The 19209-nt window shown below is 43.7% G+C and overlaps 1 protein-coding gene across 1 annotated transcript in view; it reads right to left on the reverse strand.

The window, feature by feature from the left end:
• Positions 1–1027: 1027 nt before the first annotated feature.
• RRN3 (RRN3 homolog, RNA polymerase I transcription factor) overlaps positions 1028–19209 on the reverse strand; it is a 38546-nt gene continuing 20364 nt past the window's right edge. The window contains exons 13-18 of the mRNA XM_039478184.2: positions 17575–17705; positions 16517–16701; positions 14704–14812; positions 11249–11401; positions 9268–9355; positions 1028–6711 (exon numbers count right to left, since the gene is read on the reverse strand). Of these exons, the coding sequence (XP_039334118.1) occupies positions 6550–6711; positions 9268–9355; positions 11249–11401; positions 14704–14812; positions 16517–16701; positions 17575–17705 (828 nt within the window). The 3' untranslated portion in view covers positions 1028–6549. The remainder of the gene's footprint in view (positions 6712–9267; positions 9356–11248; positions 11402–14703; positions 14813–16516; positions 16702–17574; positions 17706–19209) is intronic.

Below are 19209 nucleotides of genomic sequence, written 5' to 3' on the forward strand. Positions count from 1 at the left end.
GCAAGGGGCGCTGGGAAGTGTAGTCCCAAAAGCGTGGGAGAGAGGGAAGGAGAGAGGTTGGGGAAAGGGGAGAGGACAGGGAGCAGCTGCGCGAGCAAGAGAGCCTCGGGGCCAGTTCCCCGGACAGACGCGGTCTGGCTCAGGCTTCTGCGCTTTAGGTTATTATTCCATCACGCTTCCCAGGTGTGTGAACTTCCGCAAGCTTGAGTTTGGGACCCAGCTGTGCTGCTCCGTAGGATTGTATTTAATGAGTAATAAACCTCATCAGGAGGACACGCTGGCTCACGCCTATAATCCCAGCACCTTGGGAGGCCGAGGCGGGAGGATCGCTTGAGGCCAAAAGTTCAAGACCAGCCTGGCCAACACAGCAAAACCAACCCTCCTCCATACTCTCGTCTCTGCAAAAAATTTAAAAACTGAGCATGGTGGCATGCTCCTGTAATCCCAGCCACTCTGGAGGCTGAGGCAGGAGGATCCCTTGACCCCAGGAGTCGGAGGCTGCATTGAGCTATGTTTGCACACTGCAGAGGGTGACCTTGCCTCTAAAAATAATAAAAGAAAACGTCCACAGTCTTTTTTTTTTTTTTTAAGAGACGGGGTTTCACCATGTTGGCCAGGCTGGTCTCAAACTCCTGACCTCAGGTGATCTGCCCACCTCGGCCTCCCAAAGTGCTGGGATAACAGGCGTGAGCCACCATGACCGGCCTAATGTCAACAGTCTTAAATTGGGAAACTATATCCTGAACTGCACTAGCCTCACGTATTAAGAGATCATCGATAAGACTTCGTGATTGGAATCCAAGAGGCCACTCACATATGGGCTGGGAACCATGGGGGAAGGATTTGCAGATACTGACTGCACCCCGGCTACTCTGAAGACAGGTCCCCAAGGTAAGAGGCGTCTCACCGTGGAGCTCTCTTCTAAAAGTTGAGAGACATTGCTGAAATACATCCGACTCTGCAGCACATTAACAAAAGGTAATTTTACAAAAGATATAGTGGTGAGTTTAAGAAGAGGAGCCACATGATAGAGCAAAAACTTTATTATAATTTTATCATCTGTATTCGTCTTCTTTCATAAATCTCTCCCTCAGCTTACACATCCCATTCAACAAAAATACCAGGAAATTTACTACAGTAAAGAATTGACTGTAGAAGATGGTGTCCCCATCGCCAGCTTACCCAACTTCTCACCCAAAATAGCTCTATTTCTAGCTACCAAGAAATTATTTCTCTGTATTATTACACCTACATTTCTCACTTGCTCCTCACAAATGTAGGAGCCAGTACCAACACCTCCGTTATCACAGAGTAACTTGCTCAAAGTGGTAGAAATACACAGTAGAACAAAGACTGAGCCCAGCTTTGTGTGATTCCAAAGGCAGCGCTCTCCATCACTATAAGATGCTCCTAGACTGTAAACAACTCATTGCAATGCAGGTGAAATTAAGTCCCAATTAGGAAGCAGGTGGCTAAAAACAGGGCTTGAATCTAGGGTGATCAATGACCAACAGGCTGGCTTGAAGCAAGTTACTTAACTTCCCTGAACTGGTTTTCTCACGTGTAGAAGAATGGTCATAACCTCAGTTTGTTTCGTCTGGTAGGTACTAAATCCTCTAAAGATAGCTATTATTGGAATTGCAGAGCCAAGAATAGTCAATAAAAGTGAGGCATTTGGGAAGTGCAAAGGTGAACAAGGGTCTGTGGGTTCTGCCTGGGGCTACTGCAGTTTGCCTTAAACTGGTTTTTCACTTTTGGGTGATCTTTTTTCAAGTAATCTCAGATTATCAATCTCCTAGGCTGAATCCTGTGTCAAAGGACTAAGTGAGCCAGAAAACAAGCAGAAAGCCCCTCCCCTACCTCTCTTCCCATCTCAGCCCCACAAATTTTGGTCTACACCCAATAAGGAAGCAAGAGCAGGTGTGTGGCCAGCACTGTGGCTCATGCCTGAAACCCTAGCAGTTTGAAAGGCTGAGGGAGGACTCACTTGAACCCAGAAGTTTGAGACCAGCCTGGACAACACAGGGAACCCCGCCTTCCCAACAAATAAAAATTAGCTGAAAATGGTAGCAGGTCTCTAGTCCCAGCTACTCAGGAGGATCATCAATAGGGCACTCTTGCCTGGGTGACAGATTCTGTCTTAAAAAAAATTTGTTTTTCAAATATTTTAATGTAGAGATGGGTGTCTCACTATGTTGCCCTGGCTGATCTCAAACTCCTGGCCTCAGGAGATCTTCCTGCTGGTCTCCCCTAGTGCTCATTTTACAGGCATGAGCTATCATCTGTATTTTATCATCTGCATTCATCTGCTTTCATAAATTTCCCCCTCAGCTGTCTCCAACTCCTGACCTCGTGATCCGCCCACCTCAGCCTCCCAAAGGGCTGGGAGACCCAGGCCCCATATTATTATATACATTATAAATGCTACTCAACGATCCCCAAGTCAGAATGAAATACACAAAAGGAAAGCATTTAATGGAAGAAAGCATGGTGGAGCTCTGGATGTTCAATTGGTTGACAATTTTAAAAAGTATGCAGTTGCAAACCAATGAACAGTTCTTAATGCAGCCTGCACCTGTGAATCACCAGGGGGCTTTAAAAAACATCAATGTAGCCGAGCCCAGTGGCTCACACCTGTAATCCCAGCACTTTGGGAGGTTGAGGTGGGCGGATCACAAGGTTAGGAGTTTGAGACCAGCCTGGCCAACATGGTGAAACCCTGTCTCTACTAAAAATACAAAAATTAGCCACACAAGGTGGCAAGCGCCTGTAATCCCAGCTACTTGGGAGGCTGAGGCCGGAGAATCTCTTGAAACTGGAAGGCGGAGGTTGCAGTGAGCCGAGATCGTGCCACTGCACTCCAGCCTAGGTAAAAGAAACTGTGTCTCAAAAAAAAAAAAAAGAAAAGAAAAAAAGCCCATCAATGTCCAAACTCCTCCTCTGGAGACTGGTTCAATCAGAGGATGAATTAGTGTGTGATGTGAGCGTGGACATCTTTAGCTTCTCAGCGCCCCCCGAGGGATTGGATTCTAGGGCATAGCCAGGTTAAGAACCACCATCATAAGCACTGCCCAGCAGTGGAAACACACTGGTCCCTCCTCTCCAGTTCAGATCTTAGTTGGTACCACAGAGTGAGGTATTATGGAAGAAATGAAGTTATCTTTAAGTGAAAAGTGCTTCCCATGAAAGTGCTTCCTTTCTCACAGGAAAACAAATGGTCCATTAACTTTTACATGCATCAAATCCTTAATGCCTTACACTAGCATCTTATTATTCCCATTCATTTTAGTTTTAATTCTCGCTCAGAGAGGTTATGTAACTTGCTCAAGGTCAAACAGCTGGTTAGGAAAGGAAGCCCGTGGCACTCTGTAGTTGCTAGTCCTTTCACATTTGTTTAAATTCAGCCATTTCTCATCAAGGAAGATCCAACTAGAGCAGGCGTCCCCAAACTTTTTACACAAGGGGCCAGTTGACTGTCCCTCAGACCATTGGAGGGCCGCCACATACTGTGCTCCTCTCACTGACCACCAATGAAAGAGGTGCCCCTTCCTGAAGTGCGGCGGGGGGGGGGGGGGGGGGGTGGATAAATGGCCTCAGGGGGCCGCATGCGGCCCTCAGGCCGTAGTCTGGGGACACCTGAACTAGAGCACACAGACAAAAGGACGGACCCTGAAGACTCCTAAAACTGACAGCTTGCTTTTTAGTGAAAGAGAAAATTCCCATTGTTGGCTAGTAATTTACAAGGAGACTTCACAATATTTTTCCCCACAGATCTCCTTCAAAGCATTTAAGTTTTTGAAAGAAGTGTCTGCTTCCCTGGGAACTGTTCAAGCCTCACTCACTCTCAGCTGGGTGTGATTAGGGAGTCGTGGATACTTCACACAGAGCACATGGACACCATCCTCACCCTGGTATGCCATGAATTTCATCAAGCTCCCCACCATACCAGCAATATTCCTTCCTCAACAGCGATGCCTCAGGAGTTTTCCATTGCAAAATGCTTTAATACATTAAATTAAAAACTAACAAACAGAAATCAAAAGAACGTGTATCAAAGTACCTCCTTTTATTAGTATAAGAATGAAAGTTCCAGAAAATTAACCATGTCATTGTTTTATTTTCACCATGGATCTTTTTTTCACAAACTCCTTTGAAGTTAAACAGACTTATTTTTAAGTATCTTTCTACATTAAAACTACTTCCCAACCCACAAAGACCCCACTTACTATTAACTTCTGGGGAATTTCATTTACTCATTTTATCTAATATACAAAAATCCACATTGTGCCAGCAGTTAAAAAAGAGAAACTTAAGGTTCTCAAATGACTTTCCACCAAGCCACCAAAAGAAAACCACTGATACCCAAAACTTTAAAGCAATAAAAATTTCTAGTTTCCAAAAAAGTATTTACAGATTGAAATTCACAAACTATGCATTGCCATCAATATAATTATACAAGAACATATAAAGCCCTGGGAAAGAGGAAGTATTTCATTACAAAGCATTTGTGATCTCTAAACAAGCTCAACAATGAGATTGGACAAAAAAGAAAAAAAAACCTCAAAATATTTGTGATCAAGAAAATATTGCTTGCCTTTAAATAAATAGAAGTGGCAGAAAAATAAATAAGCTTAAATATGGCCATTTTCAGGGGCGGAGGGTAAATAAAAAAAAAAAGATAGCCATTTTCACAAGTAAACCAAAAAAGAAACAAAGCAAAAATGCTCGAGCTTCAGAAGGACTCTAGCAGTGTTTGCACAAATTTGTTATTAAAGTGAAGTCTTCTGAAGACCTCTTTTTAGTTATAAAAATACAAAAAGAGGCTTTGGAGAAGGATTTCACCAAGCAGAATCTATGATATGCACAGCCACAGACGAAGACTGCACTAGGAACTTCCACCTATTGTTGTGAGCAAAACCATTCCACCAAACAATCTAAAAAAATGTTTCCTGTTGGAACAAATAAATTCTCAATAACCTACTGATGCAGATCAAAACTGACACGATCCAACTGCTACCAAAGAACAGTTCTAGATCTAACTGGATGCTTGAGAGCCCAGGGGTAAAATACAATCTCATGTGTTTTACACAAGCCCAAGCTCCCTTTCAGTCTGTGTGAATTACAGCTACCTGGACCTCCATTTTTCTTTGCCTTTTAAGTTCATTTTTACACTGTGCCAAGTATGTTACACATCTGATTCTGTTTTCCTAAATCTTTTGTTTTGTGTGTGTGAGATGGAGTCTTGCTCTGTCGCCAGGCTGGAGTGCAGTGGCGCAATCTCGGCTCACTGCAACCTCCACCTCCTGGGTTCAAGTGATTCTTCCGCCTCAGCCTCCAGAGTAGCTGGGACCACAGGCGTGCACCACCACGCCCGGCTAATTTTTGTATTTTTAGTAGAGACGGGGTTTCACCATGTTAGCCAGGATGGTCTCAATCTCTTGACCTCGTGATCCGCCTACCTCAGCCTCCCAAAGTGCTGGGATTACAGGTGTGAGCCACCATGCCCGGCCAATCCTCTCTCATTTTTATTGGTTTCTGAAGTCCCTGGAGATCTCCTTCAGTGCCAGCTCCAACTCTGTGTGGCAGACCATGTCAGGCCAGCTCTCTGCTCTCCTTCTATCTTCTCTACACTCCCTTGAAATCCCAACACACAAATATCAATACAACTGAAGGTAAACAACATAGCCAAAATAAACTTTCTAGTTAAAGTCTTTAACCTTTTTTTTTTTTTTTTAAGCGAGTGTTTGTCTACCCTTTCTTGGCTCTAAATTTAAAAAGAAAAAAGAGAGAGACAGGGTTTTACCATGTTGCCCAGACTGGTCTCGAGCTCCTGAGCTCAGACAATCCGCCCGCCTCAGCCTCCCAAAGTGCTAGGATTATAAGTATGAGCCACCACGCCCATCCAAAGTCTTTAAATAGAAGTTTTATCCGAGAGGGTTCTTCACTGAAAGCTGATCAGCAAAGTCCTGTGACCATGGATCTGACAAAAACCCATGTTTAACGAGCCATCATGAAAACAGTCTGTGCCTATATTAGAAATTACCCAGTAATTATGTCAAAAAGCTGTTTAAAAATGTACATATTAAACAAGCAGAGCCTTCCAAATTTATCAACTCCACTGTAAAATACTGCACATGATATTCAGTCTTTTCATTTTGTCTGTAAGGGGAAGAAAAAAGAAAAATCAGCTTTCAGATCAGGCGTCCCCACACTACGGCCCTCAGGCCGCATGCGGCCCCCTGAGGCCATTTATCCGGCCCCCCTCTGCACTTCAGGAAGGGGCACCTCTTTCATTGGTGGTCAGTGAGAGGAGCACAGTATGTGGCGGCCCTCCAATGGTGTGAGGGACAGTCAACTGGCCCCCTGTGTAAAAAGTTTGGGGACGCCTGCTTCAGATGCTTGATTGAGTCTAACCTGGAGTGCCACAGCGGAGGCAGGTGCTCACTCTAGCTCAATGCAGTCAATATTCAATGGCACCAGCTGGGTGCTGAGGGGGTGACAAGTGATGGGGAATCCCAAATGTCACATCTCGGTCACAACTCTTCGAGGTCAGAGAGGACTGGGTTGCATGTACAACAAGGGTGGGGAGCCCATGCTACTTGAGGGACTTCGGAAATGTGCGTCAAAGGAGCTCGGTGTGATCCCAATCACAGTATCACTCTGGGGCACTTCACCTTTCAGAAAATCATCATCTTCATCTTCCATTATCTCCTGTATAAACATCAGAAATCATCAGTAAGATCACCAGTGCTGACTGAAATGTTTTCCAGAATTCTTTCCAAAGAAAGGTGCTACGTCTGTAAAGATGGTGAAGACAGTATCTTAATTTCAAAAGAAAGCCAATGTAGTGACACACATGTGTAGTCCCAGCTACTCGGGAGGCTGAGGTGAGAGGATTGCCTGGGTTCAAGAGCTCCGAATCCAGCCTAGACAACATAGTAAGACCATGTCTTTTGTTTTTTGCATCATCCAGCCCCAAAATGTCAGCAAGACCATGTCTCTTAAAAAAAAAAAAAAAAAAAAAAAAAAAAAAAAAAAATGCCGGATGCAGTGGCTCACGTCTGTAATCCCAGCACTTTGGGAGGCCGAGGTGGGTGGATCATGAGGTCAAGAGATCGAGACCATCCTGGTCAACATGGTGAAACCCCGTCTCTACTAAAAATACAAAAATTAGCTGGGCATGGTGGTGCGTGCCTGTAATCCCAGCTACTCAGGAGGCTGAGGCAGGAGAATTGCCTAAACCCAGGAGGTGGAGGTTGCAGTGAGCTGAGATCATGCCATTGCACTCCAGCCTGGGTAACAAGAGTGAAACTCCGTCTCAAAAAAAAAAAAAAAGACCACAACAGAAAAGCTCCTTCTGATAAGCACTTCCTTCCTACCAACACAACCACATAACTGCTTGCTCATCACACCTGGTAATTTTTTAAAGTCTGACTTGCAAACAGATTTGAAGCTCAATGGGGACAGTAAACATGAAGAGCCATTCTTGCCGTGTTACAGCTCTTGTACCTGACACAATGTGAATGAATTACACGCCCTTCAACAAATGCAAAACATAAAAAGATAAAATGAGCTTTCCAATGGATACTTATTAACAACAAAAAAAGATATCTGGAAGCTGTTTTTAATGTGAAAAAATGTGCAAGAGCAGCAAAATTCTTTTTTTTTTTTTTTTTGGAGACACAGTCTCGCTCTGTCACCCAGGCAGGTTCGATGTTGGCTCCCTGCAACCTCTGCTTCACAGGTTCACGCAATTCTCTGCCTGAGGCTCCCAAGTAGCTGGGACTACTGGTGCCTGCCACCATACCCGGGTAATTTTTCTATTTCTGGTAGATAGAGATGGGGTTTCACCATCTTAGCCAGGCTGGTCTTGAACCCCTGACCTTGTAATCTACCAGCTTCAGCCTCTGAAAATGCGGGGATTAAAGGCGTGAGCCACCACGCCAGAACAGCAAAATTCTTTATTACTGGACTCTAACTTTTCTCTCCAGCAGTAACTGTCTTAACTTCACCTCATGTGACCTGGAGGGTATGGTACCTACCTGCGTCTTCACCACCGATTCAGGGAGATCTATAAAACTAATATAAATTGCTGGGGCAATTTCAACATGAGTCAACTGGAGATTGTTACTTGGTGAGAATGCTCAAGTGGCAAAGATCATTTGTTCAGCTAATTTGTAATTAACCTTCACTTCTCACATGTTAGTATGTTAAGTGTGTGGTTTAAGCAATTTATCAAAAAAAAGCTACAGACTCTTTAAATAACAAAACTTGGGCTTGGAATTTTATAAAGGCAGAAGGAATAAGACATACTTTTGGTGTGCTCTTTTTTTTTTCTCTTTTTGAGACACAGTCTCGCTCTGTCACCCCAGCTGTAGTACAGTAGCGCAGTCTCAGCTCACTGCAACCTCCACCTCCCGGGTTCAAGCAGTTCTCCTGCCTCAGACTCCCAAGTAGCTGGGATTATGCACCCACCACCACGCCCAGCTAATTTTTTATATTTTTCGTAGAGACAGGGTTTCACTACGTTGGCCAGGCTGTTCTCAAATGTCTGACCTCAGGCGATCCACCCATCTCAGCCTCCCAAAGTGCTGGGATTACAGGCGTGAGCCACAGCGCCCAGCCTTGGTGTGCTTTTTGAAAGAAGACAGGATCTTGCTCTGTTGTCCAGGTTGGAGTGCTGTGCTGCATTATAGCTCACTGCAGCCATGACCTCCCACCTCAGCCTCCAGAGAAGCTGGAACTACAGGTGTGCACCACTATACCCAGCTAATTTAAAAATTTTTTGTTTTAAAATGAGTCTATGTTGCCTAGGCTGGTCTCAAATTCCTGGGCTCAAGCAATCCTCTGCCCTTGACTCTCTAAAGTGCAGGGACTACATGCATGAGCAAGTTACCGCTTACTATTTGATTGTGACCCGCAACCAGAGCGGGGATTCCAGGAAAGTGTGCTGAATCACGAACTTACCATTTTTTTTTGAGACGGAGTTTCGCTCTTGTTACCCAGGCTGGAGTGCAATGGCGCGATCTTGGCTCACCACAACCTCCACCTCCTGGGTTCAGGCAATTCTCCTGCCTCAGCCTCCTGAGTAGCTGGGATTACAGGCACGCGCCACCATGCCCAGCTAATTTTTTGTATTTTTAGTAGAGATGGGGTTTCACCATGTTGACCAGGATGGTCTCGATCTCTTGACCTCGTGATCCACCCGCCTCGGCCTCCCAAAGTGCTAGGATTACAGGCTTGAGCCACCGAGCCCAGCGAACTTACCTTTTTAATGGGTTTCTTGAACTCCTGCAGCTCTTCAGCACTCATGTCTTCCCATATCTGATAAATAGGATCAATGAATTTCTTTGACCTGTCAACAAAGATCACATGTCAAAGTCGAGTTAAACACTTTAGCACAAGTCAAAACTGGTTTGGATCTTTTCTCACAAGACCTATTACCCAAAACCTAGAAGTGAAAACTATAGCTCAAATAATCACATCAAAAAACCCTCTACGTAGTCCAGGTGCAGTGGCTCACACCTGTAATCCCAGCACTTTGGGATGCCATGGTGGAAGGGATCACCTGAGGGTGGGAGTTCAAGACCAGCCTGACCAACATGGGGAAACCCCATCTCTACTAAAAATACAAAATTAGCTGGGCATGGTGGTACATGCTTGTAATCCTAGCTACTCAGGAGGCTGAGGCAGGAGAATTGCTCGAACCCGGGAAGTGGATGTTGCGGTGAGCCGAGATCGCACCATTGCACTCCAGACTGGGCAACAACAGCGAAAAACTCCGTCTCAAAAACAAACACAAAAAACTCTCTATATAAATTTACACTGTGTATTAAGCGGCCCTTTCTATGTAAGAGTTCCTTCACTCACGTGGATGGAGTATTGCACCTACCGTTTTCCATCTTTCCATTTTCAAGTAACATTGTTTCTACACTTGACAAAGACTGACAAGTCAGTTATATATAGTATATCCAAACTATAATATTCTGGAACTCTCTTTTTTATATTTCTATAGTAATTTGCTGAAAAGTAAGTCTAGGAAAAATAACTAATCTGGTTTCAGTCAACCAAGACTTCAGGGACCAGACAATCCCAGATGGTCATGCAGTTATTATAGAAACCATAATAAGCAAAAATCCTGCTTCCTTATACAAGTTACAAGTTAAGGCTGGTTCAGTGGTTTTCTAGAATAACTCATCTAGATAAATCTTGTTTTTGAGACAGAGTCTCACTCTGTTGCCCAGGTTGGAATGCAGTGGTGCAATCTTGGTTCACTGCAACCGCCGCCTCCTGGGTTCAAGTGATTCTCCCACCTCAGCCTCCTGAGTAGCTGTGATTACAGGTGCCCACCACCAAGCCTGGCTTTTATTTTTTTTGGGGGGGCGGGTAGGGAGGAGGGTGGAGTTTCGCTCTTGCTGCCCAGAATGGAGTACAATGGCACGATCTTGGCTCACCGCAACCTCTGCCTCCCAGATTCAAGTGATTCTTCTACCTCAGCCTCCTGAGTAGCTAGGATTACAAGCATGCACCACCACACCCAGTTATTTTTTGTATTTTTGGTAGAGATGGGGTTTTTCCATGTTGGTCCGGCTAGTCTAGAACTCCCGACCTCTGATGATCCACCTGCCTTGGGCTCCCAAAGTGCTGGGATTACAAGCATGAGGCACCATGCCCGGCCTAATTTTTTGTATTTTTAATAGAGACAGGGTTTCACTATCTTGACTAGGCTGGTCTCAAACTCCTTACCTCAATGGATCCACCCACCTTGGCCTCCCAAAATGTTGGGATTACAGGCCACGCGCCACTGCGCCCAGCCAATTGTTTGTTTTTTGTTTATCCTGTGCAACAGAATGGGATGTGGTCTCCAGAGGAAGGAACAAGACACCTGGCAGAAAATTATGAAGCAAGCAAAGACAGCACCCTCTTCTATCCTGGCACTGTTATCCCCATAACCTTATATATTTAAACAACAGTTTAAAGAAAAACAAAAAGTAGAACAAAAACCCTTGGTGTCAAACTGGCTCCTACGGAGGCAAAGATCTACCCACTCTGGGGTGCCTGCACCACTCAGCAGGTCCTGCTAGGCATCCTCTACTTTGCCTGTGAAATATACGCAGGGAGACCACGAGAAGCTCATGAACAGCAAGGAGGGGCCCCTTCCAGCAAAGAGCCCTAAATCCCAATCTTGGGAAAAGCAAACATGTATCACGTTTCAACCCACCTCTTGTCAAGGTTTAAAAGTACCTACCTCTTAAGCACACAGGGATCAAAGGGGAAGAAGGTGTCCAGCGGGTTTGTGCAGGTCTGCACTGAGTCTCCTCCCGCGGTACTTCTAATGACTGGCAGCATCTGGCGATTGTTCCTCTCAATGATGGTATAGCAGAAGACGAGCTGATACTTACTGTGGAACAAAAAAACAACACAGACAGAGGCATTAACACGCTGAAATGACTCCATGCAGATGTGACCTGTGGGTGATAACTGTACCTATGACAGAGAAATTGCTGAACATAACAAGTGCTAATAAAAATTACAACATAAAGCAGAAAATAACACGTTTAGGGTACCATTCTCTGGATCGTCTATTCACAAGTTTGCTAAAGAGAAAGAAAATGTGACTATCACTCAGAATGTGAAACTAGGCTTAGGTTTCAATGAGTAATAGATATTATTCATTAAAAATAAATGCTTGCAAAGCAAAACTCTTAGTTTACATAACTATAGGTGTTTTTATTTTTACTGATTACAAAATAATTAGAGGGTTGGTAGAAAAGGGATTCAGGAGGGATTAAGTTACTCAGGAGAAAATAGTGGTTGGTGAAGAGACTTGCTGAAGAAGAAATTAGGCCTTTACTGAAGGAGGGACATGGGGTTGACTAAGTCATGACCTCAAAAACAGGCAGAGAAAGGACTAGGCATGGTGAGTGAGAACAGTTAAATGCACAGAAGAAACCACAAAATTAAAAAAAGGGAATTATGTTGTTACTTTTTCTGATAGTTGTCTCTAAATGATTAAGCAACTTGAAAAATCATTTATTAAACAGCTTCTCCAAGACAAGGATTTAGATCTCACTTCTGTCACTCTCCACCTCAGGTTCTCAGGTCACTATGGCAACTTCAAGCCACATACTTGGATTTCTGCCCCATTACTGAGGCTCGCAACACTTAACCCCTCCCCACTCCTCCTGAGGATGCATCAGCAGAACGACACCGGAGGGCAGTCTGCACTAACGGGTAAAGCTGAAGATCTGCATCTCCTACAGCCACACAGCCGACGACGCTTCCGGGGATGTGACAAGGAAGCATGTGCCCACACACCAGGACACTCAAACAAGATGTTCCTGAGTACTAAAACACTTAACACAGCCAGCTGAGCGAGGTGGCTCATGCCTGTAATCCCAGCACTTTGGGAGGCTGGGGCAGGCAGTTCACTTGAGCTCAGGAGTTTGAGACCAGCCTGGCCAATGTGGTGAAACCCTATCTCTACTAAAAATAAAAAATTAGCTGGGCGTGCTGGTGGGCACCTGTATTCCCAGCTACTAGGAGGGCTGAGAAAGGAAAATCACTTGAACCCAAGAGGTGGAGGTTGCAGTGAGCCAAGATCGCACCACTGCAATCCAGCCTGGGCGACAGAGCAAGACTTTGTCTCAAACACAAAACAAAACCAAAACAAAAACTAACAGCTAAAATCCCAACAAAGACTCAACAAGAAAGATTTGCAGAACATTACACAGCAGTTATAATCAAATTTGAGCTTTGTGTCAGTATGGTTGAATCTCAAAACCATCAAGCAGGCAAAATCAACAGCTACAGAATGGTATACACTTTTATTTGCCATATCCGTACAGAGGCACAGACCTTTATTTCAAGCCCCCACTCTTAGTCTCGTATCGCAGTGTGCCTCCAATACGCATGCCAACCTCAAATCGAGAGCTCCCGGACCAGTTGGTTCACAAATGCAGCCCTCTGTCCCCACCCTGAGAATATACTAGGGGCAGCTGCCTTTGCTTCTTCCGACCTCACTCTTAGAGCTGCTCACCATCTTAACCGATGTGCTGAAGCCTCCACCCACTCAGCGCCATTGCTTGCCGGTCTCTTTAAGCCTTTTCCTAATCCTTTACTATCACTGTTGAGATCTCACAAGACAGGATACCTTGACCCAGATGCCTAGCAAAGGAGAACTAAAGAGGGTGAAGGAGCTCAGCAACCCCCAGCTCTGACTTGTTGAAGATTGTAAGCTACAACACGCCTGAATATCCTCATTAAATACTCAATTCTCCACTTCACTTTTTCCATAAAGCAGATTAACTCAGTGAAAGCTTACAAAGGAGTCAGACTCCATTTGAATCTGCTGCCAGTCCGGCTTTATGACTTTAGGCAAGTGATTTTACCTCTTTGTACATCCACCTCACCATGGATAAGCAGGGTTTCATTCTAGAGGGCTGTTCGAGGATCCAATGAGCTCTACGTAAAGCGCTTAGAACCGTTTCGCACAGAGGAAAGGCTATGTATTAGCCATGGCTACCAGACCTGAGAGAACAGTACTCTCGGAACCACTCTCCTACTGGTCAGCATCTACCTCACTTCCAGCTGATTTCTATTCCTATTACAGGAGTCACTCCAATAAGCATCTATGGCTTTCCCCTTCCCAGCTAACTGGTTGCCGTACTTATTTCAAAGTGCCTAGGCTTCTGCCGAATTATGCCCTTGGATAAGAAGTAGCAATTTCTCCATCCTAGCCAACATGGTGAAATGCCATCTCTACTAAAAATACAAAAAAATAGCTGGGTGTGGTGATGGGTGCCTGTAGTCGCAGCTACTCCGGAGGCTGGAGAATCGCTTGAACCTGGTGGGCGGAGGTCATAGTGAGCCAAGATGGCGCCACTGCACTCCAGCCTGGTGACAGAGTGAGACTCTGTCTCAAAAACTAAACAATAGCTGTATTACAGTATTTCCTGCAGGGGCTTGGCTGTTTTTGTTTGTTTAAGAAACAGGGTCTCGTTCTGGAGCCGACACTGGAGTGCAGTGGCACATTCAGGGCTCACAGCCTCCTTGACCTCCTGGGCTCAAGTGATCCTCCCACCTCAGCCTCCTGATTAGCTGGGACTACAGGCACATGACACCACCCCCAGCTAATTTTTAAATTTTGTAGAGACAGGGTCTCATGATGTTGCTCAGGCTGGTATTGAACTCCTGGCCTCAAGCAATCCTCCCACCTCAGCCTCCCAACATGTTGAGATTACAGGCAACAGCCACCACACCTGGCCTTTTTTAATGTTACTAATTTCCAAGAAATTTAATGTAACCTTACAATACCAGATAAACATATATATATATATACATTTTTTTTTTTTTTTTTTTTTTTTTTTTTTTGAGAGAGCTTTGCTCTTGTTACCCAGGCTGGAGTGCAATGGCATGATCTCAGCTCACCGCAACCTCCGCCTCCTGGGTTCAGGCAATTCTCCTGCCTCAGCTTCCTGAGTAGCTGGGACTACAGGCATGCACCACCATGCCCAGCTAATTTTTTGTATTTTTAGTAGAGACGGGGTTTCACCATGTTGACCAGGATGGTCTCGATCTCTTGACCTCGTAATCCACCTGCCTCAGCCTCCCAAAGTGCTGGGATTACAGGCTTGAGCCACGGCGCCCGGCTAGACATAAATATTTAAATAATTCCCATCAAGAAAGCGTTAAATAACTTACTTTGTGATTGCAGCAAAAAAGTTAACCACCGATGGCAGGCAAATCTTCAGGGGGTTTAGCTGGCTCATCACTATTCGCTCAAAATTCAGACTCTGAAGATACTGCAAACCTTTAATTTAAAAAAAAAAATTTTTTTTTAGGTACAAATATAAGAGAAAAGTGTAAGATATCTTTAAAACCATAAATTCACACACATTAAAAAAAAAAAAAAAAACTTAAAAAAATTATTTGCAGAAATGCTTTAAATAAAGGTCCATGCAGACAGACAGTCACACAGTGTATGGCCCAGAAGAATGTGACCAGTCTAGCCACATTCATTGATCACCAAGGCGGCTTCACTAAAGAACACTCAGGAAGTAGCAGGCTGTAACACTATGTGACAAGGTGAAGTTCATACGTTTGTTAAGCTCAGTGTATGCTGAGTTTATACAGAGGGGGAAAAAGACCTTGTGACTTGATTTCAGCTAACAATCGACAGGCAATAAAACAGAACAGCAATTTGATTCTAGCTTGTGTTTTCAGGTGCACAGTAGTTATTTGTAGTTTTTCTTTTTCTAAACAAGAAACTCTAAATTTGCCTCTACCTCTGTGGAAGGCAAATTTAGACAGAAACCTCTTTCTCAGAATTAATGAATACAATTCTCTCCTACATGACTAAAAGAAAGATACTTCATTTATTTTAAGAGGCAAGCTGACCAACTTGTACTTAAGAATATGTTCTTAGGAGTTTCTCTGATGCATATTTTGATAAAAATTACATAAATGGGATGTCACAGCTTAAAAAAACAATAGGTTTACTTCAGATTCCTGGCATTAATTTATACAAAGACCAGCAGAGATACTTACCTTGCGATAAGACCTTGTCTTACTGGTCTATACAGTACCTTTTTAGGAGCATGTAGGATATAGGTAAATGTATATAATGCAACACATGCAACTTTCAGTTCAGAGCTCTGGCTGTTAACCCAAGGGGACTGTGACCCCCGCAGAGGACATGTGGCAGTGTCTGAGGAGAGTTTTAGTTGTCACGACTGGGGGTGGTCAAGACTGAAGTTAGCAGCTAATAGGTGGAGGCTGTTCAACATCCTACAGGGCAGACAAAAGCCCCCAGTGATGAAGGACAATGCAGCCCAAACGTCAATTGTGCGAGGTTGAGCGCTGCTTTAGAGACAGTGGCCCATGAAACCACGTGAATTATTCATAAACATCAACAAAATAATGTACAATGACTTCTAAACTACGTTCTTGAAGACTCTCTTCAACTAAAATATACTAATCTAGTAAGTTTCAACTGATAGATATGAATTATAAATAACTCTTGGAAATTAGCAAAAAATACTGCCCAATGAAATCTCAAGGCTTCAGGCAAAGTTAAATCTGAATAAACCCAAACTTTCCAGTCAGCCGAACCTGGCTTCAGTTTCTCATCTTGCCAGTAACTATGTGATCTTGGGAAAATGACTGCCCTCTGCTTTGCTGTCTGTGAAAGGAAAATATGTGCCATTTACTGGCACACCCCAGGGCTCAGCCTCGCCTCTGGAGAGGTCTTCACATTTCAAGCCCTCAAAAGCAGAAACCTCTTTCTCAACCTCAAATTTATCTTGAGGGGTTTGTAGGGTTCTCAAGCTCAAATCCATCTTAAGGGGTTTGTAGGGGAGTATGAGATGCTTGAAATTATTGTTAAAAGTTTGAATGTGCATGTAGTTTTCTGAATCCATAGTTTTTATTGAAGTCTCCAAAAGAGTAAAGAATCGCCATTCTAAAGAGTGACAAGAACAAGGAAAATCCAGTCCAGCACTCCCACAACACTGACCTTCTTTCAGGTTTCCACTCAAAAGCTGCTTGTGTCTAAAAACAAAGGTGTAGAACACAGCTTGGCAGGCTGAGTAAAATGGTCCATGGAGAGCAACGTCACAGAATGCCTTTGTTCCTGAATCCTGGTTATGAAGGTATATGTGCAGCCAGTTAACCAAAAGATCTAGGCATGATTTTACAGTACTAGAGAAAAGAAAAATTCAGATCAACTTTACACTTCATAAAAAAAAAAAAAAAAAAAAAAAAAGAAACCAGAGTAACATAATACACAACTGCCTTTCATTACAAACTACACTAAGTAAGTTCATAGGATTATTTAAATAATACCCATGGACACAAAGGAAAAGCAAACAAAGGAAGAATAAGGATGGGTTCGAAGGAAGGCAACCTTCCAGTTACAAGGTAGAGTAGCTCTGACCTTCTAGGAACAGGTTAGCCCCTAAGAACGTCCCAAGGGATGGAGAGCAGGTTCTCCTAACCATCTCAAAAGCAGCCCTCTTAGGGTGATTGGCCAAACAGGACAGGTTCACCAACATCTCCTAAGAGAAAGACAGTCTGGTGGACTTTTGTATTCCCTGATGGAGCCTAGTGAAGTCCTATGGTCAATGATTTTGTGATTGGGGAAGGATTTCAACAGCATTCTTATCCAAAGATACCTTCATGGACCACTGGAAGAAAACGGCCCCTTAGATAGGTCTATTACCTTTAAAAGGTTTTTTCTTCAGCTTTATCAGATACAATAGATTTGGAATGTAAATGAAAAAATGACAAACCTACAAAAAGAATCAAAACAGAATACACAAAAACAAATGGATCTTCAAATGCAACCACACAGAACAGATGACAAAAGCCTTACATATGGGATTTCATATATATAAAGAGACACTTTATTCTAAAATCACTGTTTAGAAATATAAACATCTTGCATGGAGTGGGGATTTTATTCACTTAAAAAATCATACCAACAAAATAAGGCAGATATTTTTGACTTGAGACAATGCTACACTCTTTTTAAAGCATGATATTAAAAAGTACTTGAAAAATTAGGCTACTTACATAAGAGGAATAAATTTAGCTCTTGCCAAAAAGCTTCCGATATAATTTCCAGCAGCCTGCCTGATGATGGCAGGATTACTTGGATCCTGTAATTTTTTCCAGAGATGTTCCAGAAATGCCTCTGCAAATCCCTATAAAAAGAGAATGTGTCGGTGTAATCTTTTTTTAATGCCTAAGATAATATGGCTATCAAAATCCTAAGATTTTTACTTCACCAACGCGGGGAAAAGTTCCAGTATCTCACAAGTACTTCATGGTCTTCATTTTTTAAACACTTTGACAGAATACTATTAAAAACAAAAGGCATCTCAGGTGTTAAATAATCAAATGGATCACAAACAAATCAACCCGTGGCCGGTGCGGCGGCTCACACCTGAGGTTAGGAGTTTGAGACCAGCCTGGCCAACATGGTGAAATCCCATTTCTACTACAAATACAAAAATTAGCCAGGCGGGGTGGCAGGTGCCTGTAATCCCAGCCACTTGGGTGGCGGAGGCAGGAGAATCACTAGAACCCTGGAGGCAGGGACTGCAGTGAGCCAAGATCACAGCACTGCACTCTAGGCTGGGCAACAGAGCGAGACACCACCTAAAAAAAGAAAAGCCAGGAAGGTACAAATTCAGTAGGTTTGTGACTGGGCTTTGAAATCTGCAGATTCACGTGATTCCAATGTCAGCCAGAACTTGTGACCAACAATAACTCACACCCCACGGAGCTCCACATGGGCACTCCCGTGAGCATGAAGCACCCTTCCCGTCTCTGCACACCCTGAAATCAACCATCAACAGAAATATGGTCTAAAGTACAGCTGGTATTTGAGTAATTATGCCAATCATGGAAAAAAACAGACACAGCTTCTTAGTAAAGGGTGCAACTTCCCTTCTCCCAAATAGCACTTTTCTGAAGCTAGGCACAGACACGTGGGCAGACTAAGTTCAACCTTGTTTCCCATGACAAGCACTCTCCTTTTACGAAGCCACAAAATCGTTGCAGAGAAGGAAGAGACTTCCCCAACAATAACAAAAAAAGCCAAAGCCTAAAGTTTTAAAACTCTAGTTTAAAAAGTTGGTTTTGGGTAGTTACAACTCAACCCTTGGAAAGAACAAAGGAAATACAGTTAATTACCCTATATGAGATTTTAAGAAAAAGGCTTAAGGGAAGAGCTCCACCTAGTGACCAAAAGGCAGGATGACATTTTCACAGCACCTAGCTAGGCGGGCAGACAGCAATTCTATTTTCTCTCCAAGTGTACTGAGCAGGGAACGTGGCCAGGCACAGTGGTTCATGCCTGTAATCCCAGCACTTTAGGGGGCAGGAGGCGGGCAGATCACCTGAAGTCCGGAGCTCGAGACCAGCCTGGCCAAATGGTGAAATCCCAACTCTATTAAAAATACAAAAATTAGCCAGGTGTGGTAACCTGTGGTCCCAGGTACTCGGGAGGCTGAGGCCTGAGAATTGTTTTGAGCCTAGGAGGTGGAGGCTGCAGCAGTGGGCAGCAGAGCGAGACTGTCTCAAAAAAGAAAAGAAAAAAACAAAGAAAAGAGAATGTGATTTTATTAAGGGGAAAAGCAAGTAAGCTCAAGGAAAATAATTACTTACCTCATGGTCTCCATCCACCCCGGTTTTTAGGGAAAA

The sequence above is a fragment of the Saimiri boliviensis genome, chromosome 12, assembly GCF_048565385.1.
Source record: "Saimiri boliviensis isolate mSaiBol1 chromosome 12, mSaiBol1.pri, whole genome shotgun sequence".
Taxonomy (NCBI): Eukaryota; Metazoa; Chordata; class Mammalia; order Primates; family Cebidae; genus Saimiri; species Saimiri boliviensis.